This window comes from Mustela putorius, unplaced genomic scaffold (assembly GCF_011764305.1).
Source record: "Mustela putorius furo isolate JIRA1106 unplaced genomic scaffold, ASM1176430v1.1 tig00537248_pilon_pilon_pilon, whole genome shotgun sequence".
NCBI lineage: Eukaryota > Metazoa > Chordata > Mammalia > Carnivora > Mustelidae > Mustela > Mustela putorius.
Window position 1 is genome coordinate 10,329,309 of NW_025422387.1, and position 26,676 is coordinate 10,355,984.

General features: G+C 36.5%; 1 protein-coding gene across 2 annotated transcripts in view; it reads right to left on the bottom strand.

Annotated features, from left to right (window-relative positions):
- The window catches only part of MED13L (mediator complex subunit 13L), a 286,581-nt gene that overhangs the window by 59,967 nt on the left and 199,938 nt on the right, over positions 1-26,676 (bottom strand). For both annotated transcript variants that reach the window (XM_004753301.2, XM_004753300.2), the window contains exons 5-7: positions 4,625-4,770; positions 1,490-1,684; positions 913-1,101 (exon numbers count right to left, since the gene is read on the bottom strand). In XM_004753301.2, the coding sequence (XP_004753358.1) occupies positions 913-1,101; positions 1,490-1,684; positions 4,625-4,770 (530 nt within the window). The remainder of the gene's footprint in view (positions 1-912; positions 1,102-1,489; positions 1,685-4,624; positions 4,771-26,676) is intronic.

Genomic DNA, 26,676 nt, shown 5'->3' on the forward strand with positions numbered 1-26,676 from the left:
ATATTTACTGAATCCCCTGCACATGCGAAGCACCACGTCGGAAACTGTGAAATGCCGTCTTAGGGAATCTCATGAGAATAGCCACGTAACTGTGTATCATGCTGCATAGTCTGTTTTCAGTTCAGCAGTCAAGACTTTATCTACTCTGATGCTTTCACTAACATGGCCCACGTTAAAAAGCCTATAAATAATCTCCCTTCAGCTCAAGTCTGATGAATATTAATGACTAGATTTCCAATTAAAACGACGTCAACTACAACAACCAAAAAGTTAACACAGAAAATATACTACTCCAAAGATGGCAAAATGCTCCCAATTTAAACAATTTCTGAATTTTTTCATAAAGGAAATTTTTTAAAGTTTCATATGTAATTAATACTGATCATTAATGTAGACAGATGACTGACAGAACAAAGCATTTCCCTGAGAGCTCCTGAATGCCAGTCTACCTTTATAATATAACAAGAAAAGAATTATACCAGACATGTTCCTGCCTGGCAATGGCCAACTGGGCAAATGTTTCAGCTATTTTCTGATTAAGCGGTTTCCATTTGTTTTAAGGAAAAAAAGAGCAGCCTCCACCTTGTCCCTTGTTCATGTATGTCTGTGTGTGTGCACACACATACATGTGTGTAAAGGGACAGATGTGTGTATCGAACTTAAGAGAAACAACTACACTGTCTAACTGGAATAAAGACTAATAGGGCACAATTCAAATTCGGAAGCACATCCATTCTATTTGTTGAAAATTTTCCTTCTGTATTTTGCAGACTTCCCATGTCACTCTACCTCCATCTCTTGGCATAAGGCATTTCTCAATGTGAGTTTACTCATCTGTTCCATGGCAAGGGAGCTACATAGTTTTCTGTGATCTCCTCCACCTGGATGAATACATTCCTGGATTATACTCACCTATGACAGCCTGTTCTGGAGAAGTGGGAGGGGTAAGAGGCATCCCACAGTTACTTGGGTCCTTCACACTACCAAGTCCCTGCTGCCCCACTGTAATATGGCCTCCAGCACCAGCAACACTCTGAGGAACTGGGATATCATTCTGAGAGATCAAAACAAATGCCGAAGGATAAACCATCCGAACACCACCTGTAAGGAAAGAGAGCAAGGAGAGAACCAGGCCTGAGAAAAAGTTCACACCGGGATGCCAACTTTGATATTCTAGTGGTCAGAGTCAAAGCTCAATGATGAAAATGAGGTGCTCATTAGGTACTGCCAAAAGTGATGTGCTCCATTCCTTCCTAAGTTAATAGCTGTTTAAACATGTGCTCCAACATTATGATAATAGCATTTGGAAGACAGGGACCACTGGTGCTTCAGGCAAGATAACTACTCAGCATATACCACTGTATCAAGAGAATAAAAAAAAATGGGAAAATTATGGAGATTATTTTTGATGAATCTCAATGATTATCTTTTTAAATTAAGAAAGATGAAGAAGATAGAATAAAGTTCTTCAGGCAAAATATTTTCTTACCAACAATTACTTCGACAGCCACAGGGAAATCATCGTTGTATCCCAACTCTTCTTCCTCTTTCAATTCTTCTTTCTTTTTCAGCACCATGGGATAGAAATACTGCCATTCCTCGATCAGCTTACGGGTGGCTGGGTCTGACATCTTGTATGCCTGGCCTGTTAGCGTGCCATTTAAGCCATAAGGACTTACCAGTACTAAGGCAGGGAGGAGAAACATATGTTACAGATCAGGGTAATAACTCCTACTTACGTGTAAGGCCACATATGTGGTCATTTAGGCTAAAGTCCAGCCTCACTTACTAGATAGGGCTATTTCCGGACTCCTTTTACAGTCTTATTTTTTAAAAGTTTCTCATTTTAGTACCTCTTACCTATATGCCTCTCAACATACATCAGTTTTTTAAGGAAATCAAATAGGAGAGGTAAAAAAAAAAAAAAATCAGACAGCTGTAGTAACACACAATATATAAACTATTTATGAAAGCTTCTATACACCTGTTTGATAAGAGTTTGATAATGTGAACAGAGACTCTTTTACAATAAAACCATTTAATACATATATCCCAAAACCTGCCTAGAACTTGGACACATTTTCCAGGGTTTCTGAGAATTCCTAGGTATTTGTTGTAATTTTAAAAATACCATATAAAAATAACTTGTAATAGCAAAAAGGTCTTGATGTACCAAGTCTGAAACATAATGCTTAGTTATAATTTCAGTTACAACTGTTTTGAAGGTCATTGATGAAACAACTCTAAGCAAAACTTATTGGACTCAAAGTCCCTCTACCTCTTCCAGTGTTTGACCTGATGTTATTTTCACTGACCTAGCCACAAAAATATAGTTAACATGATGCTGCATATAACCCAGCCAGTTTGTAGTCTAGGGGAGTTAACCTTCCAAACAGTATTTTTCCAGAGATAAACTTTTTCTTAATCCTAATCTCTACAAAAATCTCAGCATAGGCATTAAATGAGATGTTCTTTCTTTGGATGGCTTTATTTTTTTGATAGCTGGATGATATATTACAATATTCGGTGATAGCTATAGACATCACATATTTCTTGGTATCTTTCAGCTGTTCCTCACTGATTCAAATAGGATAAAAATACTGAGTCCAACCAACACAGTTAATCAAAGGGAATATTTCTGCATTAATACTTCTAGGAAATTCCTACATCAATAATCAATATTTCTATATTAATACTTCTAGGAAATTCCCACATCCCACATTAATTATATTCACTAAAATTATTTACAGGCCAACATCTGCCCCAAGAATGCCCCTCCTCCACACCAATCAAGGGAAATAAGCAGGGTAACATCCCACAAAAAAGTCTTCTATCACTTGAGACATCAGAAACAAACGATAAGACCTAAAATAACTGGTTTATGGAGACCTGATATTGCTAATATTATCTTTCCCAACTTAGATTAGTTACCTCCCCTCATGATTAGGAAATCCTTCTGTTCTTATCATAAATAAATGCTTTTGTTTTCAGTGATAAAGTCTAGAATGAAGTAAGATGGTCTTCAGCACCTTCATAGTTAACAAAACACAGTATTGAATAATTCTGGTACTCCATAATATGCAAATATTGTACAACTCTTAAGTATACAGTTTGGGAACTGGGTTTTGAATTTTATAAATGTTCACACAGCAAATACCAAAAATTATGGAATGGTAAAGTACATGGTTTAAAATATTACAAAAAGAGGGGATAAAAAAAATAGGTAACAATTAGGAGAGAGTTAAATGAGGATTCAACATTCTTTTTTACCTTAAAAAAAATTTAAAAGGCTCAAATATCTTTAGGGCAAGGAACAGATGTTTTCATCAAATTAAATCAGAATCATCTGCAGGAAATAAAAAACCAATCTTATGTAATACAGAGGCTAAACACCCATGACAGGTTGTTATGTCAATAAAAATATTTTAGTTAAATCTGTTAAAAGATCAGTGTTTTTTAAAAAAAATTACTTTGTATGATATTCTAAGACCATTTGAACCAGGCATCTCTAGTAATTAGACTGAACCAAAAGAGATTTTTCCAGAAGGGTGAATCTAATATTATTACATAAAAACATTATAACATTTAAAAAGTTATTCATATAAAATTCTGAACTCTAAAAACGAAACCAAAGATTTAGAAATCATGATTAGGAAACAGGGACATGGAGTTATTGTGATATAATCTAGGTGATTAGCTGAGATTTAATGAACATATACACATTAAGTTAAATTACAACCAAATACCTACAATCAACAGAGCCTCTAATTAAAAGAAATAATAAAGATATTAACATCACTGAAGAAAGTATACAACTCTAGAAAAAGGATTCTGATTGAAATTTCAAAATTAGTAATTTTCGGTAAGTCATGTTGTGCCTGAAACCATGGAACAAACAAAACAATGAGAACCTTTAATTTCTGATGTCAATTACTCATTGGATTGTATTTTTCAAATACTGATCTTTTTTTTTTATAATTTTTTATTTTTTATAAACATATATTTTTATCCCCAGGGGTACAGGTCTGTGAATCACCAGGTTTACACACTTCACAGCACTCACCAAAGCACATACCCTCCCCAATGTCCATAATCCCACCCCCTTCTCCCAAACCCCCTCCCCCCAGCAACTCTCAGTTTGTTTTGTGAGATCAAGAGTCACTTACGGTTTGTCTCCCTCCCAATCCCATCTTGTTTCATTTATTCTTCTCCTACCCACTTAAGCCCCCATGTTGCATCTCCACTTCCTCATATCAGGGAGATCCTATGATAGTTGTCTTTCTCTGCTTGACTTATTTCGCTAAGCATGATACGCTCTAGTTTCATCCATGTTGTCGCCAAATACTGATCTTTTGTTCTGAAGGCAATTCTCTACATTTTATTCCTTAGTACAACTTCACCTAAGACCATGTTGTAAATGTGATAAGCTCTAAGCTTTCAGCAAAATACTAACAAGCTTTCACTGTGAATAGTAGCTTTTCCTTTCTTCTTCAGAAGTTGACCCTTACACTTAGCTTTATAATGCCCATTTAAGATAATATCTCATTCTGCAAACCTTACCGGGAAAGATGGCTCTCCACTTGGTGTGAGAGAGGTAGACAGCAGGACATTGCCATTTACTTACCTTGAAATGGTGCAGGTGAAGACTGAGCCATATGTATATGCTCCTCATTGATCAAATAAATTGGCTGGTGTTGGGCAATCTCCACACTTGTGCATACATTACTTTCCCCATGAAGAAAGAATGTGAATGCGCAGGACAAATGCTCACTAAAAAGGAAACAATGAGAAACTCAATTCTACATTTTTGGTAGGAAATGAGTGCTAGGCACAGGAACTACTTATGGGATACAGCTTTACTTTATCGATCACCCATCAAAGCTTGCTTCTGATGATATTAATAGCATAAAATTCAGTTGATTTGATCAAATAATATAACAGTACCTTGCTGACAAATTAAAGATACTAGTTATGCCACACTGTGAAATTAAGAAAGCTATTGTGCAGATTGCCTCGTTTCATTTGCATAAAGTCTCCTATGCTGACTATAAACTCTTAAGGACAGAAAAAGAATCATAACATTTTTCTACCTTCCCATGCACTTGTATATGAACTGGACTTTAATGGATTCGGGGGCAAAGATTAAACAGTTTTGCTTATGTTTGGTATGACATAACAGTAACAATCATATTTACAAGCTTACAACATTAAACATGGTTAAAATTGTTCATCTAAAAATGACAATTAAGGACACAGCTGTATGTAAGTCCCCAATATACAACTGCTAAGGTAATACAAGACTCTAAATGGGCTGGTAATATTATATTTAATTTTTACAATTTGCTTCTGATCACAAAATTTTATTAAAGCATTCCATTTCTCCATTTTCCACACAATTAGCTAAAAATTGATAAAAATGATGTGTCTTGGAGAAAAATAATTTCAAAATTACTACAGAAGCACATTCTTTCAAAGTTGTTAATTTTGGCCCTAAGCCAGTGATAATATCTCCATTTCTCAAGACAGCTTATAAGAACACTTGCCTGATGAACCAAAGTCACTGTAGGCCAGGCAACTATCATTTAAAAAATCATCTCCAAGATAAGCTTCTTCTCAAAATTTCTCTAAAATATTATAAACTGGATTCTGAGTACTACCCAAAACATTAAATTTTGCTTAGATATAAAATTCTAATGCTTTAAAGAAAAAGTGAACTAAAAGTGATAAAACTTCTACTCTATCATACATGGAATCATCTATATTCTTCTCTGACAAGTATGTTGAGATAATCTGAGAAAATGGGTATTTTACCAGAATGTGAAGTTTCAACAATAAGAAACACCTATCTTGATATTTAGCACAACAGAGTAAACACGATAATAACTCAAATTTTTTAAGAATTTTGAAAAATTTTAACATCCCTTCCCTTGACACCATACTTTTAAGTTTTAAGTTCATAAGGAGGAAATGATACCTACAATTTAAATGTATACAGGTATAAATGTAAACTGTAAAATGTAAAAATGCATGGTCCTTTATTTTTGAAAATGATATTAGAAACGTATCAGCCTCAACACACATTATGCCTGGCACATAAGAGAACCAAAATATAGGTTCACTTATTACATAGGGGTTAATTTTCCATCTATGAACTTCAGTGAGGGGTCTGAGCTGACGTATCCCCATCATGCCTACTGTCCCGTGTAGTCAATAGCATGTTTATAAGAAAACTGGTCAGAGTTACAGATATTGAGCGTAGCACCGAGTATGTTCTCTATTTCACTGATTTCCAACTGTGCATGAGAAGAAATGCAACCAATGTTTATCTACCAATTAGTAAATGCTAGGAAGGTGCAAGGAGCCTAAAGTGACAACAAATAAAACATCATCCTTGTCCTCAAGGAGCATATGTATAAGCTAACAAAAGACTGATATGAATGTACATCAGACACTCATACAGAAAGAGAAGTAAAAACAAAATACCAAAGGAAGGTTAAGATGTAGTGACTTTTCCAAACTGGAAGATCCAAGTGCTTCAAGAAAACAGAACAAATGAAAATGGGATTTCAGTAGTAGAGACAAAAGAAAAAGTGAGAGAGAGAGCATGAGGCAAGGGTGGATGTTGTTAAGAACAGCATGTAGTCTGTAAACTCCAGTGGGGGAAAGATCTGACATGATGGGAAAAGAGTTTCAAAAAGAAGTCAGAGGTCACACCTTCAGACAAGTGCTAATTTACTTCACCTTTGTGATCATAGTTTTTTCCTATGTAAAAGCAACTGTGAGCACAAACTGCTGGGAACCTCATACGTTCCGATTCAGGAGGTCAAGCATGGGCTCCAAGAATCTGCATTTGTTACAAGTTCCCATGTGATGCTGCTGTTACTCCAAGCCCAAGGACCATACTTTGGGAACCACTAAACTTGATTGTATTTATATCCCTTTCCAGCTATACAGTTCTGTTTTTTCTAAGATTATGTGACACAGGAGGGCAGAGATGATAACAGTGACATTAGAAAATAGAATTTCCCTTTGACCTAGCAACACCACTCCTTTCGATTTTATTCCATAGATAAAACTTTTGTACAGTTATTGACTACAGCATTATTTGTAATAGTTAAATACTGAAAATAGCCAAAATGTTCTTCAGTAAAGAACTGGTTAACTAAACTCTGATCTATCATTCATCCCTAAAAAGTAATACTGTGCAAACACTTAAAAGAAAATTATCACACTGACATGTGGGAACCTCCAACATAAAATCATAAATATGAGGGAAAATACTGAGGTACAAAAACAATGTAATACACTCCCACTTGCATAAAATGGGAAGAAGGGGAAACATATGCATACACAATTTGCTTACACTGGCACAAAATTTCTTTGGAAGGATACACTTTAACAACCTAATAATCCTATTTGCCTTTGGGGAATGACACGGCATGACTGGGGGAGAAAGAGAATTCACAATTCATATCCTTTTATGCTTTTGAATGTGAGGCCATATGTCACACAGAGAGTAATGGAGGCAAGATCTGAAGGAAGCCCCTGCCTCCAATCCTTGTGCAGTGTGCTTGTTGGCCCAACTACAGGCATGCACTAGAAGAATCCATGGTGTTTCATCTTGTCATATTTGGCTCTCAGTTGAAGCCTGCTGAGATCATCTTTGATTCTGATTCTGTTATCCAATGTACTGGCTATTTGATCAGCAAGCCTTCAATATCTTTACCCATGTCATCGTAAAAATGGTGAAAAAGACTACACTGAGAATAGAATTCTATGTCATCTTATCAGATAGCTCCCAAATTACAAATTCACTAGGGTGCTGCCACCCATTCACTACTTCTTGTCCACAAAGGAAAATCTAACAGATTATGTCAAATCCCTTGATAAAATGCAGATACATAACAACTGCCATATTTCTCTGATCTAGACACCTGCCTTAAAGTAAAATTCAGATGATACAAAAGCCAACCCTCCTGATTTTACAGATAAGGAAATAGGGCTAAAAAGAAGTCTGGCTTGCAAATGCCATTCTTAGAGGCACAACTGGAATTTTTTTTTTTTAAGATTTTATTTATTTATTCGACAGACAGAGATCACAAGTAGGCAGAGAGGCAGGCAGAGAGAGAGAGAGAGAGAGAGAGGGAAGCAGGCTTCCTGCGGAGCAGGGAGCCCGATGCGGGGCTCGATCCCAGGACCCTGAGATCATGACCCGAGCCGAAGGCAGCAGCCCAAACCACTGAGCCACCCAGGCGCCCCGGCACAACTGGAATTTGACTTGAAATACAATGTTCTTTGCTCTGGTGAGGTTATCTGTAAGTGGTGATACTAATTTATATCCCTACCAACCCTTATACAGTTAAAAGATGATCAGATAATGTGAATGAACACTGAAAATAAGGGACTCTACAAAACAATTGCAGATACATTATGTTAGTGTTATCATTAAGAGTTAGGAGATACAACTTATTACAAGCTCCATACCTGTACTTGTTTCTTCGCACCCATCACCTACTTTTACCTAAACCATTACTCACTCAATTTCATCTTTTCATACACTCTCATCATGTGAAAATTGAAAAGGGCTTTAGAGATGACCAAGCTCAACACCTTTCTAATTCAGGGAGAAGACTGTGCCCAAAGTCACACTTGTTTAGAGCACAGCAAGAGGAGTTCATTTCCCCCCCCCCCTTCTTAACATGGTGCTCATAGTACATTCATGACATTCTGTCTTCAATCAATGCTACACTCACCCCCGTAAAATATATTCACTAATCAGTGTGATCACACACTATGCAACTTATACCCATCCCTGCATCATTTACACTAACCCTCTAATGCTGTGGATCACAAGGTACTAACAAATGAACACAGAACCAGCAACACTGCAAACTTCACTCAGTCCAACTAAACTTGGAGCCTTAGGTCATTCTCTTAAGGCACACCTTTTGACAAGTATTCTATCGACTTCTCAACTCCATTTATTCTCCACTCTTTATTCAGTAAAATCAGGTCTGATTCAGGCAATTCTTTATTTAACCTCTTTTATACCTTATTCCTTATTTAACCTCTTTTATACCTTAAATGCATCTGCAGCCACACTTCTCTCACCCCCCACCCTCGAGTCCTGGAGGACTACATATTTCCTTTTCTACGTAAAGGCACCTCCATACTCAAATTCTTTCCCATTCATGAACCGTCTTTATTTGTCCCTCTTTACGCCAAGCTCCTCAGCCATTAGAGACCATTTCTCGGCTGTGTTACTCTTTTAGGGGTACTGGCTTATCTTACTACTCCTGTTCACTAGTATCAAATAATCAACATGTAAGTAAAATGCTTAGTATAACAGTTTTTATAGTCATACCAATAAACATCTATGAATAAATAACTTTGGTGCTATAAAAGAAATCAGGTACTAGGAAAACAAGGGGGATACTATTTGGAATGGGTCAGAGAAGAACTTCTCTTAAGAAAAGGGGGAGCACTTAAACTGAGGTTTGCTTTTTAAAACAGAGGGCCATGGTAAAGACCATTCCAAGAAGAGAGAATTACATGTGCAAAGGAACAGAGTTAGAGAGTGTTTGACATTTTAAAGGAAACTTGATAAAGAGGCATTGTGGCTGCATCATTAGAAAAATGAAAAAGACTAATATAAGATGAACTTGGAAAGATAGGTCTATTTGTGCATTCTCTGCCTATCAAAGAGACAAAGATACATCAAAGTAGCTAAAACAACTAAATCCACCTATGTATGCTTACAAAAAGCGTACAAAAATAAAACCACCCCAAAAAATTGAAAATGAAGAAAATGACATGCTAGGTGAATCCAAATTAAAATAAAGCTGGTATAGAAATAACAATAAACAAAACAATAAAATACTTTTAAAACTTTGGTTCATCATTACATTATAATAAACAGAGGAATTCAACAAGAAACTTAAACAACTTTGAATGTGTATGTACACACCCACAGGGCATGCCATAGATTTTAAAAATGTGAAAAGAAAAAAACTGGTAGAATAACAAGGAGAAACTGACAAATCTCCAATCAACAGATTTCAACATATTCTTCTCAGTACTTAATAAAATAAGCAAATTATTAAGAAAGCAAAATTAACAAAGACACAGCAATGACAAAAATATATAAAATTGAATACTTGATTTATATATTTATATGCTGGCTTTCCAGAAATAATCTATTCTCTTTCAAGAACACATGCAAGAAGTACAAAAATGGACTAGGTACTAAGACACATAAGTCCTAAATTTCAAAGATCTGGTATCACACAGACCATATACTTTCTATAATGACAGTGCAATTTAGTTAGAAATCAACAGTTCAAAAGAAGAAAAGGTTAAAATAAAATCCCTTTGTCTGGAAACTTAAACATTCACTCTCTAAATAAATCACAGGTTACAATGGAAATCACAAAATATTTAAAACTGAATGACAATGAAAATAATACATGTCAAAATCTGCAAGAAACAGTGCTTACAAAGTAATTTATATCCTTATATGCCTATAAAAAAATCTTAAAATGGGACACCTGGGTGGCTTAGTGGGTTAAGCCTCTGCCTTCCGCTCAGGTCATGATCCCAGGGTCCTGCTCAGCAGGGAGCATGCTTCCCCCTTTCTCTCTGCCTGCCTCTCTGCCTACTTGTGATCTCTGTCTGTCAAATAAATAACTAAAATCTTTAAAAAAAAAAATCTTAAAATGAAGTAAACATTCAAATCAAGAAGTTGGGAGCAGAGGGAGGCAAAAAAGAACTTGATGAAAACAAAGATGAAAATAATCACAAAAACACATTAATAAAACAGAAGAGAAGCAGAAGTAGTAGTAGTAGTAGTAAAGTATAGAAAGGATTAACAAAATCCAAACTTGTTCTTTGAGCAAACTAAAGTAAGGACAAACCACAAGGGTGACTGAATTGGGGAAGGCAAGTAGGGAACATGCCTGTTTAAGGGGGGAGGGACACAAAGGAACCCAAAAGAGGACGTAACCACAGATAAAGTAGGACTCCTTTAATGATAAAAAATACTTTAGTAACTTTGGCCAATAAATCTCAAACACATGAAATGGATAATTTTCTATAAAAATAGAGGATTTAGAAAATATTTTGAAAAGAATAACTAAGAAATACGCCCACCCAATTCAACATCAGCTTAGAAGGTTTTATAAAACTTTCAAGGAACAATCAGTCTCTCTATTCAAACTGTTTCAACAAATGATAAATGGGAGAAATCCTTCCAAATCTTTCCTTTAGGCCTGTACAGCTTTGACAGTAAAATCGGATATTATTAGTTAGAAAAAAAGAAAGTCACATCTAACAGTTTCACTCATGAACACAGACACAAAACTACTAAATTAAATAATAATAAATTGAATTAAGAAGTGATCCAGAGATCTACAATACAACCAAGTGGGGTTTATGCTGAAATAAAATAATGGATTAACATCAGCAAGTCTATTAATATAACACAGTACATTAACAGATGAAGGAGAAAAACCAAAGAATCCATCTCAACACACAGAGAAAAAAAAAGGGTATATTAAAATTTTAAAAATCCAAGAATCGTTTAAAAAATAAACTCTTAGCAAATGGAAAGTTGAAAGGAATTATCTAACTTAAACAGATAAGGCAATTACCTTGCTTAATGTTAAAACTTTAGAAGGATACTCTACTAAAAAACCCAAGACAAGGATATCTCCTCTTATACACAACACTGTCCTGGGTGTCCAAGTCAGCCTAACAGAGAAAGAAGTAAAAAATCAAGAAAGAAGAGGTAACACTACCTTTATTTGCAGATGACATAATTCTCTCAGATTTTTTTCAGTGTAGACAACAGACAAACTAATAGAAGTAACAACAAAGTTCTTAAGGTTGATAGACACAAGATCAGCAATAGCTGTGTTCCCACATGCCATGCACAAAATATAATGGGAAAAAAATACCCCCTTAGTAATAGCAATGAAAACCAAAAAGAAAATAAATTAATTAATTTATTAATAAATTAATAAATTAATAAAAGATATGGTAGGCTTCTATGGAGAAATTTACAGAAAATTTGATTTGAAGAATATAGAAGATATAAACTCTTAAAAGATAGACCATATTCCTGAATATGATTATCAGTATCACAAAGATTACAATCCTCCCCCATACTGATCTATAAATTCAATGCAATTCCAACCAATATTCCAGTAAGTTTTCAGACAAGCTGATTCTAAAATTTATACAGAAGAATAAAGGGTCAAGAATAGCCAATGCAATTTTGAAATCAAAGCAACAGACTTAACTTACCAGTATCAAGATTTATTACTAAACCACAGTAATAAGAGCAGGATAATAATAACTCAAGAACAAAGACCAATGAAATTCAACAGGGAACACAGAACCCAGGCCTCCAATGGCTTCCTGTGTCACAAAATGTAAAGCCAAAAATGCAATAAATTTCAACAGCCAGCCTCAGTTACCGTTCTGACCAAATTGCCAATTGCTCTCTTTCATTCTCTTTCTCTCCATTGCAGCCCAGTAAGACTTCTTGCTGTCTCTCACACAAATCCCAATTCCTCCTCTGGCCCACCGAACACTGCTGCTCCCCCTGCCTGGAGCTCTCTTCCTCTCCTCTCTCCAGCTCTGCGGAGGGCTCTCTCCCTTGCTTCCTACAAGTTTTGGTTAAATACCAACCCCCCAGCAAGGCTGATCCTTACCATAGAATTTAAAGGTACGACTCGCCAGGATTCTCTTCCTCTGTTTCCGTACAGCACTCAACCACTTTCTAGTATGATCTCTGGTACACCGATCACAGGGCTCAGAGATGCCATGGAGGTAAAAACATTCTTATAAACTGTAAGGCTCCCTCTACATTATATTCTGTCTATAGACATCAGGAAGGAAATGAGATATAGGGGGAGACAGGGATGGAAGGAGAAAGGGAGAGAGGAAAAAAGTAAAAGTGATGAAAAGGAAGAGGCAGAAAGACAGGAGAAAAAATGAGAAGAGAAGGAGAAAGGAGAGAGGAAAAAGAGGAGAAGGTCATGCATGGGCTAGGAGGAGGAGACTAGACGGCAGTGGGTGTGTTTATTATGTAACTTCATCTCTGAGGTTTGAGGGTTTTGTTTGTTTGTTTTTTGTTTTTGTTTTAATCACGTTCAAGGGGCGCCTGCATGGCTCAGATGGTTAAGCATCTGCCTTCAGCTCAGGTCATGATCTCTGGGTTCTGGGATTGAGCCGCACATCAGGTTCTCCCTGTTCCTCTGCCTCTCCCCCTGCTCATGCTCTCTCTGTCTCAAATAAATAAATAAAATCTTAAAAAATAAAATACAATAAAATGAAAATCACACTCAAGATTATAATTACACTATTGGAAAATATTCATATTATGGACTTCATAGGGGTTTGCTCTATAGCTTTAGCATTTACCACTAGTTTTGTTTTAAAAATCAACAGGTGAGAATTTTGAATAAAAGTAAAATAAATGCTAAATTATTTTATGATTAATAAACAGGGTTTATATCTGTGCAAAGTTATTCACAAGAATGTCATTTTAAGAGCCCTAGATAAACACTATTGATGATACAAAGAACACTACAGCAACTTACTATTTTCAAAATATGAAATTAATTCTTACTTCAAACCTCTAACATGATTTATACAAGCTCATCCAAGCTCAAAATCCTTTTAAGCTTCCTTTCTCCCTCCTTCCTTCTCTCTCCTCTGTTCCTCTTCTTTCTTTCTCCATTCCTGCCTTCCTAACCTCTCAATCCCTCTCCCCGCTTCCAATTCTCTTTCTCTCCCTCTCCTTTCTCCCCTTCTCTCCCCTCCCCCTTCATTCTCCCTTAGTGCTTTACCGTATTTCAGCTATGCTACAAGCAGATCTCCAAATATTTCACCAGATGTTTGTAACTCTTTATTCTAAGCTTCAAAGGCCTATTTCCTTCAGAATTAAAGAGAGAAGCCATCAAAATATCTTGTTTCAAAATAACCCCTGGGTAAAGATGCCAGTGTCAGTCTGTAAGTGCAGGATTCCTGGTGCTTCCCTAGACATCAGAAAGTTAGGCAACATATTTATATTTCCCTAACCCAGGAATCATGAGACTATATATCCATGGAGAGATTATATATATGAAATAAGATTTATAGATATATAGATATAATGTTGGAAAAATCTCTTCTACTCTTGAATAGCTCAACATAACATACAGAGATTCCCTCCTGGCAATTAGCACAAGGAGAGCATGAAAAAGAAAATGTTCAGTGTTAGTCCTGGTATATGCTCACTTCATGAGCCACCCCCCCTTAGCCTCAACCAACCAGTCTGCTTCAGGACTAGACACTTTTTACCGCGTATGTCATGCTGCTTCAGATGTTGATGCTTTTGTTCATGCTTTTGTTCTTTTGTCTAGAATAAACTTCCCCTATCATTCCTCTAACTTCTACTCATCTTTTCCAAGAACTCATCTCTAAATTCCTAGAAAAGGCTAAATGCCCCCATATACCCCTCTGTGTATATCTCAAAGAACTTTCATATTCATACATTTTACATCCAATCCATCTGACTCAATTTTGTGAGGGCAGAAATCACATTTTATCTATCCTTCTGGACTTAGCATGGAATGTGGCATGGGCAGATGCCATATTAATGCTTCACTGAGTTTGTGATACTTTACTGTCTTTCCTCTAAAATTTTTTGGCATTTTACTAGGAGACTCAAGAAATAAGCCTGAGACTCTCAGTCATGAGACAGGGAAGACACGAGTGTAAAGCTATGATACTCCATCCTGCAATGCACTAGGTGATACTACCCATAGGCTTGAGGATTTCTGATGATCTTTCTAATCAGTCTTCTGGGGAGAGCCTGCTCTAGGCATACTGCTGACAGCTGAGGAGTATAATATAGTGCGACCCTCTTTGGGACCAAGGCAGTTTATATTCTCTGGACTAGAAAAGAGACTAGCACAAAATAAATAAGGACTAGACATATAGGTCAACAGGATATTCTCTTCAGTAAATGCGATTGAAGAACTGTGTTCTTTGACTATATTATCCATCCTAAGCAGTACAGCCAAATCAATCCTCCTAAAACACATTTGTAATAAAAATCAATACTACTCAATCCCATGTCATAGTCCCCCACTGCCCAGAGGAAAAAGTCTAAACCTCTCTGCCATCTTTCCAGACTTTCCTCATTCTGTTGCAACCCACTTTTTCCTTTTAAGTTGTATTTAAAACCGTTTCTATGTACAAACTCTCAATGACAGTCAGTTTGGAATGGTTAATGCTTTGTGAATATCCCACGTACATTCCTATAACCCACATCATTTCCCACACCTCCATTCTCCTTAAATCCCATCTTTCATAGTCCAACATCACTTCTACTTTCTCTATAGAGCTTTCTCATATTAGCTCTTTCCATAGAGACCTCCTTCTTCCCTGCTACTGAGAGCACTTACCTCACTTGGTACCCATGCTATCAGAAGAACTCATTTAATCAACATTTACTAAATACATCTATCCACCTTGAGAGTGTCTTGTGTAAGATACTCGGCTAGATTTAAGAATATGGAAATAAACAAGACGAGAACAGCCCTTAGGCATAGTATTACTTTCCTGAGTAATGTACCTAAAAACTTAAGAAGGAACAAAAATACTAACATAAAGCTACTATACTGGCCTGCATTGCAAGATCCTAAAGACATTAAAAGGTATAGCAATATCAAGATGGAGAAGTTCTGGTAGGATACCTCAGTCAAAATTGTATACTTTAATATTAAATCTTTTAAAAAAAAAAAACCTCAACATATAATTATAATATCTCATAGGGCTTTCTATCCTATGCAATCTTTTTTTAAAAGATTTATTTATTGGGGCACCTGGGTGGTTCAGTTGTTAAGCGTCTGCCTTCTGCTCAAGTCATGATGCCAGGGTCCTGGTATGGAGCCCCACATAAGGCTCCCTGCTCAGCAGGAAGCCTGTTTCTCCATCTCCCACTCCCTCTACTTGTGTTCCTTCTCTTACTGTGTCTCTGTCAGATAAATAAAATAAAATCTTAAAAAAAAAAAAGATTTATTTATTTGAGAGAGAGAGCACCAGTGGTTGGGGGAGGGAGAAGCAGGCTCCCCAGTGAGCAGAGAGCCTAATGCAGGGCTCAAACCCAGGATCCTGAAGACAGACATTTAACTGACTGAGGCACCAAGGCGCCCCTGTACCCTACGCAATCTTAAAGAATTATCAGTTTATAAAAGAATGACATGAACCTGTGGGAATGAGGGGGGGTCTAGGGAGAAAAAGTATTCCTCCTATTTATAAAATATCACATATTCCAACTTATTGTTATAATTGGGTAAAATTCTCTATTCTCAGAGATTCAAGAAGTAAAACTGAAACTGCATTCCAGTAAGAAAAGCAACATGGTTGCACTCTATCTTTCCAATACCATCTCTTGCTACATTAGTTTGTATGTCCAAGGCTTCCATCACTCCAGTGGTTTCCTTCAGAGGACCTGTCATGTTACTTATTTTGATGGTCCCCTCCCGCCCTAATGAGAGCTCCTTAAGCCCTCGGTGTTCCAGCCACCTAGCACAGCTCATAACACACAATACTTACAGTCACTGAATGAATGCAGCTTCAGTCATAACCAAAGATTAAATTACTTTTTTTTTTCAGAAAGTTCTACCTTGAGAGAACAAGAACACTGATACACACAGTGAATATATTTAAAGTGGAAAGAAGTTTAATTATTACTAGAAGGCAACAGTATGTAATTTCCAGGGATACGGGAAAAGGCAACTTTTAAAACTGTTTACTCAGGAAACACAAGGGACTGGTGGGGGTTGTACCACTGTAGTTGGGAAAGGACCTGCATAAATGCAAAAAAAAAAAAAAGAAGGACTAGTATTCCAGATCATTTTATTCTCCTACAATATTCTAAATCTTTAAAAAAAAAAATTTTTTTTTACTTCTTACACTGAGTTTTTGGAAAGCAAGTATTACATGTGCTTTCAAAATGCATTATGAATATTAATAAACTCCTATTCTTTTCATGGTGTAAAAAAGTGTTTTGATAACAGATTCACAATGCAGAACACATTTAGATAATTTTATCTAAATGCTTTCTGTGTTATGAACTTATCTTAAAATTTTCCAAGCTGTCATTAACCAAATCTCTTGCCAGAAGTAATTTGCCTCACTCTACAGATCCTCATTTGGGAATATTTTGCTAATGCTATTTTATCATTTCCTTTCCTTAAAAAATATACTGTTTACTTTGGCAGCTTTCACAAAGACTATGTAGAAACCCTTTGCTCACTAGCATAGTGGCATATGACCTTTCTCTTATGGGACAAGTCTTAACTTCTCTCTTTTAAAAAAGAGGAAAGCATTATAATATTCAAATAACAAGACAATTAAATTATTTCATAACACTCTGAGATGCTTTCACTGTTTCATATATCTTCCCTATAAATTATAAGTTAAGCCTGATACAAAAGCAATGAAAATGTCCAGGAAAGTTAATGACATAATTTTTTTTTTTTAAATGAGAGCAAGCACTTGCATTGTAACTGTCAAATTACCATTATACTTTTATGAAATCACCCTTCTAAGAAAAAGAATTACCAAGTAAATTATTATAATACAAAACTGCCTCACTGAACAATTTTCCTTCATTGTATATATACTAATAACTATATATATTTACACACACAATATATATTAAATCAGCAAGCTCTATGACTTCTCCTTTCTACCCTTCCATCCTCAAAGCTAAGTTGTTCACTGGCAGTAAATTTGGCACTGGTGCAGTGCACTATTTCTTGACAATCACAAGGGAACCATTCCTGGCACTGCAGTGGTAACAAACCAGCAGCACATCTTACATTAATGCAAAACAGTGTCCTAGTGCCCTGAAGGACTTAGTGTTTCTCCCTGGGTGCCTCACTTACTAGACAGTGCAGAGGCCATGACTCCCTATACATCTTTGATCCAATGGCTGGAAAGCTTGAGGACTTCCATCCTAATGATACAAACTGTGTAAGGTAATTTTCAAAATGCCAAAATAGACATACGAGCGGCTCTAGTCAGTGATATGTGCTTGAAAATCAGAAGCCAGCATATACAAAATTTGAGAAGGCTTATGAAAGTCATCTTACTAAAATCTCTCTTGAGGTTACTAAACTAGGCCAGATTATCTAGTTACAGTCTCTGGACAGCCCTTTGAAAATTCAATGGGAACATGCCAGGGAGAGAATACAGATTAAAGTGACATTTATATTAGGTAACTCATAACCACCACAGTACTTTTATTGCTTGCCACGTTAAGACATGCTTGCTTGCTTTTTTCTTAAGTATTTAAAAAAACCTTTTATTCATTTTTTGGTTGTTTTAAGAGATAGTAACAAAGTTTATGTGGCGAGGGAGTAGAGCAATGAGGGGGTTAATGGAAAGCCACAGAAATTTTTCTACCATTTTTTTTTCATTAAATACCGTGAAGACACTATATATTGCTAAGACCAATAAAGGATCAACTGATACTAACATAGCTAAGGGCTTTTCTTTTTTTTTTTTTAAGATTTTAGTTTTAACTAATCTCTACACTCAACATGGGGCTTGAACTCACAACCCTGAGATCAAGAGTCACATGCTCTGCCAAACTGAGCCAGCCAGGCGCCCTGCTAAAACTTTCTATATCCTTTTGCCTGTCTGCCTGAGGGCATACACTAGCCCTTCTCTATTGTTTCTTATTGCTAAAATAAAATCCCCCCAAAAAACAAAATTCACTTGTATAGTACATCTTAAAATCACCAAGTTTTCTTCTGTTTACACAAATATCTAACGACGGTTGACAGATTCTGCCACCTGAGGAGGAGCCAAAGCAGTAGTGATGGCAGAGTGACCGTCACAGCTTAAAAGAAACACAGGGACAGACATCTGACATCTACCTACATTCCCACACCCAGCTCAGAGTGTGAGAAATGACCTGACAAAAGAAGTGTGAAGCAGACGGAAATTCCAGTATGTTGCCATTCATCAGGTGAACAATACCAAGTAGGATTTCACCTACATGGTCCAACAAGCAACACCACCCCCCCAATCTGTTAACAAATAATGGTGCTAGATATGTAGTCTTCTTTGCTTTCAAAGTATTATTTCTCCATACTCCACTAATGTACTTTACTTTCCATCATACCTGAGTATCAATCCTTATTAGTTTTTCTGGTTTCAGTATATTTATTAATATGTAAACTACCTTAAATACTTCTAGAACATGATGAGGCAGGAAAAAGAAGAATCCATACTGAGAAACCATACCTTTTTCTCTCATACCCCAAGTCTATGTATGTAAGGAACTAACAGTGCTATATTATAATATGCATTTAATGAGCACTGATATACAAACTGAATAGTAGAACATTATAAAATTACCCTCTGTCCCTACTCACAGTAATGGTCACAGTTATATTTTTAAAAGGCAATGGCTACAATAAACAAAATGGAAGGGGGAATCTACTTTTTTATACTGTACTATTTCAGATCTAGCAGCTGATATTCAGCTCAGTGTGGCTTGGCAAATTCTTTAAAGGCTTTCCAACATTTGGCATTAGCCTACCAGAGAGCAGGGCCTTTTATATTCAGCACTATTGCAAAATGTCTCACTCACCAGTACTCCAAGGAGGTCACAGTTTTCCCAGCAAAGGCAAAATAAAATTGGAACTGACACTTATTTGGTAGAATGCTGTTATCAGCGAGTATTTATCTTGCATACTCTCCCCATACCACAGGCCTATTCCAGAAAGCTACGTTTTTTTTTTTTCTTTAATCAAAACACAGTGCAGCCTTTAATCATCAGCACTGCTTGTGATCCCAACCGTCTTATCCCTAACATAAGAAAAATAAATCTGACAGCTAAAACCAACAGAAAAATATATGTAAGATGATTCTATACTTTTCTTGGAGTCTATTTAAAATCATGAAGTCAAAGACAGCTACATGTTTTGCAATATGTTCATAAATTCTGAACAAAATTAACTTTGATTCTTAACAATTAAAAACAATTTCTCCTAATGAGGTAAAACTCATGTGAGAAGATATTTAAAAAAAAAAAGGGGGGAGATATAGGAACTCAGAGTTATCAGGGGCTGTAAACCTAAAAGATAGTATTTATTCAATGTAAGAATGGCATTAAAGGGACAAGAAATACAGGAAACATCACCTGAAGATGGAACACCTAAAAGTTGGTGCACAGCCCAGAGATACCCAATAAACACCCACTCTTCAAACTATTCTAATGTGCATAGTAGTTATGCATTTAATGACAATCACATACAATCAGCATCTGGTCAATGCCAAAAAAATATGTTAAGAATTATTAATGTTAATCTTTTTTTTTTTTTAAGAGCACCAATTTGCAAAAGGTTTAGAGATAAGAAGACTCTGTCAGAGAATCTCCTTTCATTATCAAGAATCAGTCGTAGTTGAGGCAACTTTTCACATGCTACCATGTTTTCAGTAAGCAGTATGTGAACCATATCTTTTCATGATACTTCTCCTAACAACAGGTAAAGAGATTTTAAAAAATTGTTGTGGTGCTTTTTTCCTAATCTTTTATTGGTTTATTTTAGTGATAAAAGCTATACCAACACACACACATATTCTCTACCACTTTCATTTGGAGTTTAATAGATTAAACTGAATCTAACTAACCCATTCACATTTTCTCCTTTCAAAACTATTTCTTAAGAAGTACAACTAAGTTTAGTAAAAAAATTCACTGAACAAATAATGAAGTTATGAAATATTATCTGAATCAAATTATCATCTGAATAAATACATTTTTCCTAATTAGTAATCACACCTTCAAATCTGATTAATATCACAATTTGAAGCAATCACACAATCTTATGTTAAATTCAGAGATTTCCACTTAAAATAATTTCCCCTCTCATAATACTAACAAAAGTGGGGGGGGGGGGATATGCTAGTCACTGGTTTTCACTTAATCTGGCCAGGGTCATTTACTCAAGTACAAGAAACTCCTTCAGATGTACTTTTTCTCCAAATGACTCTGACCGAATCTTATTTACTAATTTTAAACATGTATCAAGACTAGAAACTACCCAAACACCTGTCAATAGTAGGATGGATAAATAAATCAAGCTATATTTACACAACAGAATCCTATATGGCAATCAGAATCGGTGACATACAACTACACACAGCAACCTCAATGACTATCACAAACAGTGCTGAACAAGAGAAGACAAGCCAAAAAGTACATATTGTATGATTCTATTTACATAAAATATAAAAACTAATGAAACTAAGCTGGTAGAATAGTGCTTATGCTTGGGACTTGAAAGAAGAATGAAGGAGGTCTTAGAGTGCTGGTAACATTTTTTTTTTTTAAAGATTTTATTTATTTGACAGAGAGACAGCAAGAGAGGGAACATAAACAGGGAGAGTGGGAGAAGGGGAAGCAGGCTTCCCGCCAAGCAGGGAGCCCAATGCAGGGGCCTGATCCCAGGATACTGGGATCAGGACCTGAGCCAGAGCCAAAAGCAGAGGCTTAATGATTCAGCTACCCAGGGGGCCAAGTGGTAACATTCTACTTCTTGACCTGAGTGCACATTACATAAATGTGCTCAATTTAGAAATACTTACTGACCTATAAACACTGTAACAAATGTATATCTTATACTGTATTTTATACATCAATATAGTTATACATATGCAATCAAAAAAATAAAGCAAGGGGGTGCCTGGGTGGCTCAGTCAGTTGAGCGCCTGCCTTCAGCTCAGGTCATGATCTCAAGACCCTGGGACTGAGTCCCACATTGGGCTCCAGGCTCAGTGGGAAGTCAGCTCCCTCTCCCTTTGCTTCTGCCCCCTGCCCTCCGGCTTGTGCTCTCTCTTGCTCACTCTCTCAAGAGATGAAATCTTAAAAAGAAGCAAAATGTTAACATTGTGGATTGTACAGAATTTTAGCTTAAATCTGAGTTGCAAAAGCACATTTATCTTATAATCTGTGATAAACAGCAAAATGGTTTCCTAAAAATGCTCCTGTGCTGATCCCCAGAACTGTGAATAGTTTATTTGCCACGTGGCGGGGAGGATTAAGGTTGCAGATGGATTACTGCTGCTAATCAACTGACCTTAAAACAAAGAGATTATTTTGGATTACCAAGGGCCCAATATAATTATAAGAGTCTTAAAATGAGCAAGAGAGGGGCAGAAAGATAGTGTCATAGCTATAGTGTGTGAAAAAGACTCAAATAGCCACCGTGGCTCTGAAAATAGAAAAGGGCCACAAGCCAAGAGAAGCTGGAAAAGGAAAAGAAAAAGATTCTCCCCCAAAGTGTCTAGAAAGGAGTGTGAGCCTGCCAACATCATGATTTTAGCCTGGTAAGGCCCATTTCAGACTTCTGATACCCAGAACTGAAAAGATAATAAATTTGTAAGATAATAAATCACCATCAACTTTGTGGTAATCTGTTTCGGCAGCAAGAATAAAACTAATACATTATCCTGATGTCTTTAGTTTTTTTAGAATATTACATAATTTATACAAAGTAAAGATTTTAATCAATACATATATTTTAAAAGAAAAAACATAATAGGAATACACATTATAACATTAATGGTAACCTGTTTATAAGTGCTAATATAAGGTGCCAATCTCCCCCATATTTTTAGAGGTTATCTCTACATCCTCCAATAATCGAAGCATATGTTCATTACGTCTTATATCCACTTACTCAATACATATTTTCCATTCCATCAACAGTAAAGTTAGTTCTCAAGCCTATTCATTCACGGAATCAAAAGAATTATTTTAACAAAATCAATTTCTCAATTTTCCTGAAAAAAAAATGTCTAATGAATTTTGAGTTTATCCTTTACCTCCTAAATTTAGTGAACAAAACATTAGTAAATGAATTTTTTAAAGGGAAAGAAAGAGATCATTCTGTCTGAATTCAATAATACTTAAAAGTAAAATAAAGAGGGGCCCCTAGGTGGCTCAGTGGGTTAAAACCTCTGCCTTCGGCTCAGGTCATAATCTCAGGGTCCTGGGATCGAGCCCCGCATCGGGCTCTCTGCTCTGCAGGGAGCCCGCTTCCTCCTCTCTCTTGTGCCTGCCTCTCTGCCTACTTGTGATCTCTGTCTGTCAAATAAATAAATAAAATCTTAAAAAAAAAAAAAAGGTAAAATAATGCAAAAATCAATTTGGGGACTTCAGCAAATAGCCGTATGACTTCTAACTTATCAGTTAGCCTCATGAAAATCAGGCCATTCCAATGTTAAGGAAGAGTCAAATCAAATGGTATTCTACAAAAAATGTACAGACTGGAATTTCTTATTTATTTATTTATTTGACAGAGAGAAAGAGGGAGATCACAAGTAGGCAGAAAGGCAGGCAGAGAGAGAGGGGGAAGCAGGCTCAAGGAAGTGAACAATCAACGTGCTCCAGCTCTATGTTAGGCCAGTAGTGTTCAGTTAATTCTGGACACCACACGTAAAAAGCATGGTAAGCAAACTGGACCACACTTGAAAGAGAATGATTTACAAATAATTTACAACCTGGCCAACATGACAACAATTGAAGCAAGTAGAGATATTTAACCTAGAATTGAGGCAATTTAGGAAGAGACATAAATAATCCTTCATGCACAACTACACTAAAGTACACCCTACCATGAAACCTGTTTTGGTCAGCATGGTGTTTTATAACTATTGCTGAGAGAGTATGTGCTACCCTCAATTGTGGCAAATATCAATTTTATACATTGATTAAAATGTGGCAACACGATGGTCAATACTTCATGGCATATCGGAGAACTCAGGCATACTGACCAGGAACCACTGATACAGGAACTACAAAAAAATACACTTCAATTCAGTGTAGACTTTCTACTTGGGTTGTTTAAAGACAATATGGGCTGGGGCACCTGGGTGGCTCAGTGGGTTAAGCCTCTGCCTTCGGCTCGGATCATGGTCCCAGGGTCCTGTGATCGAGCCCCACATCGGGCTCTCTGCTCAGCAGGGAGCCGGTTTCCCCCCTCCCTCTGCCTGCCTCTCTGCCTACCTGTGATCTCTGTCTGTCAAATAAACAAATAAAATCTTAGGAAAAAAAAGACAATATGGGCTGACAAGAAGGGTAATATATTTGCTATGTGTCAAGGTGTGGTGAAAGAAACTCAAGCATACTGAAAGGGGAAGGGAACAGGATGACCTTTAATAGTACCTTCACTCCTGAGATTGTAATGATTCCGTATCTCAATTTTCAGATAAGCTGTACCTATTTAAAAATATCCCACATGGACTGATTACTCAGAAGCAGATAGAATACTGAAAGGCAAAGCACACCAAATTATAAGGGAAAGATGTACTGAAAGAGGGTAAAGAGAAGTATCTTGAATACTCCATTCTGAAACTTGACATGTGTATTGACAGTAAAGTCAAAAATGCATGAATTCTTAACTCAGTCTTCCGAACCATACTGTTCTGCTCTCCCTTTATTACCAAGATTACTATTTGAAAGCAGAATTTATATGAAGACCTATTTAGAAAGGTAGCAATATAAGAGAGGTGAATAAACAGAAATTCATTCTCCCTGGAAAGGAAACATAAGGCTGATAGTCTTCAAGAGCAGCATCCTGTCAACCTGAAGTATAAACCTTTGAGATGGAATGAAAGTTTAAAAAAAAAAAAAATCAATACTGTTTGAATAGAAATAGTAATAAAAATGAAGAAAGCTTCCTCGGGTTTGGTGCCATTACACTGTTCACCCTCAAGAACTGAAGCCTCAATGCAATTCTCCGAAGGGTAAAGGGCTGCATTCATCCACCATTAGCTGATGTTCACCTTGAACAATACACTCACACAACGTAAACTTTTAAATTTCTTATTCAGTTACACTTAACTTCTGTGCCCAGAGTCATCACTGGTAAGAGTTCCTAGAAATATTCTTTTTCTGGTCTCCTTTGTCAGCTGCTCTGGGAGAACAATCCTCTTAAAAATCAATGGATAGGTCTATCCCTCTACCCATTTAATCACTATAGGCTGAGTCCCCTCTGCATCAATTAAGCACACAATAGCATGTAGTACATAAAAACCACAATAAGCAATACAGAGAAAAGGATTAAAGCCATGAAAAATATATTAATTTATTCTATGCAACACACTTGTAATTCTTCCACTTTCAGTCAAGATCACAGTACAGTTTAATAGTCTGGTTCAGGGACCAATTAATCCTTTTATATTTAAATCAATCACTGACTCCTCTCCGAATAATTTAGCTTCTACATGCTGCCTCCCATTTGATGTCTTTAGGGAAAGAGCACAGTTAACACTATGTGGCACATTAATCATGTTTGGTAATAGAAAAAGAAATGCAGTATCAGAGAAATCTCATACAGAAAGTAGAACATGCTCTAAAACATGTTAGCATAACCATTATATACGCTGTCTTTTTCTTAATTAAAACAGGCAAGTTAAACCTGGAGCCAAGATTGCACCCTTCATCTAGCTTTTCATAGTTTGTGTGCATGCATGTATGTACTTTGATGATGTATAAAATATATATCCAGGAATAAAGCCATTCTATACAACCTCTTCCCCCCACCCCCACTGTTGTCAGATTCCTCTCTCCCATCCCAACCAACAGCGGGATGATTTGATGATGCCCAAACAGTGGGAGAGGGGAAAATAACAGAACAGCATATATTTTACTCAAACTGGCATGTGTTTGGCACCTTGCCACAAAGCTGTGTCCTTTTCCTTGAATGACTCTGAAGCCTAATGAATAGGGTTAATTCAGCGACATAGTCAGGTGTTGTCTGAAGAGTCCCTCCACTGCACGTCAAGCAGATGTCCATGTTTTAAGAATATTTTCTCTAAACAAAGAGGTCAGGAAAGCATTGAGAGTTCACATGACTAAGAGTGACAACACTGTACTAAATAATTCTCCTTACTTTGACCCACAGCCTGACAAAAGGAGGAGGTCCTCCTTTTCTTTCCTGGATCTTAATCACCACAAGAATAAGTCAACTTTGAATTCTAGTAGCCACACCATGGATGTATGATTTAGCTTCAGAAATTTCAAAGCAAACATAAGCACTTTTCAAACAGTTATAAGTAAGTGTTTTTAGAAACCTTAACTGGTTAACTTTGTATGTAGATCCAGCACTGAAAAGGAGAGTCTACTTGGCATAACTCGAATACACTGCTGACTCAGGAGCTCTGCCAGTTCAAACAATTCCAAAGGGAGGAAAGCACACAGCGAATGTTAACTCTGTGTTCACTTCACACCAACCGGACATATCAAATGGTAAAAGGTTAGGATCAGCTCTGTCACACTAATGGGAAGAAGAAAGAAAAAAGAGGCCATGCTTACAGGCAGTAATCCAAACTCATGGATGGTACAGCATCTAAAGACAGAAATTCAAAAGGGTGACTACATTCACTGTCATACTGAAGGAGTGTTTCTCTGGGTGTGTGAACTATGACAACCTTTGAGAATCTGGTTGACAACTATGACCTACAAATAATCATTAGGTAGAAAAATATTGAGTGTTATTCCTCTGATCCCCAGAAGAGTCATATCAGAGAAACATTTAAAAAGAAGTCTTTTGTCTGTTTTTTATCTCAGAATAGAACACCACTTATGAAGATTAAACA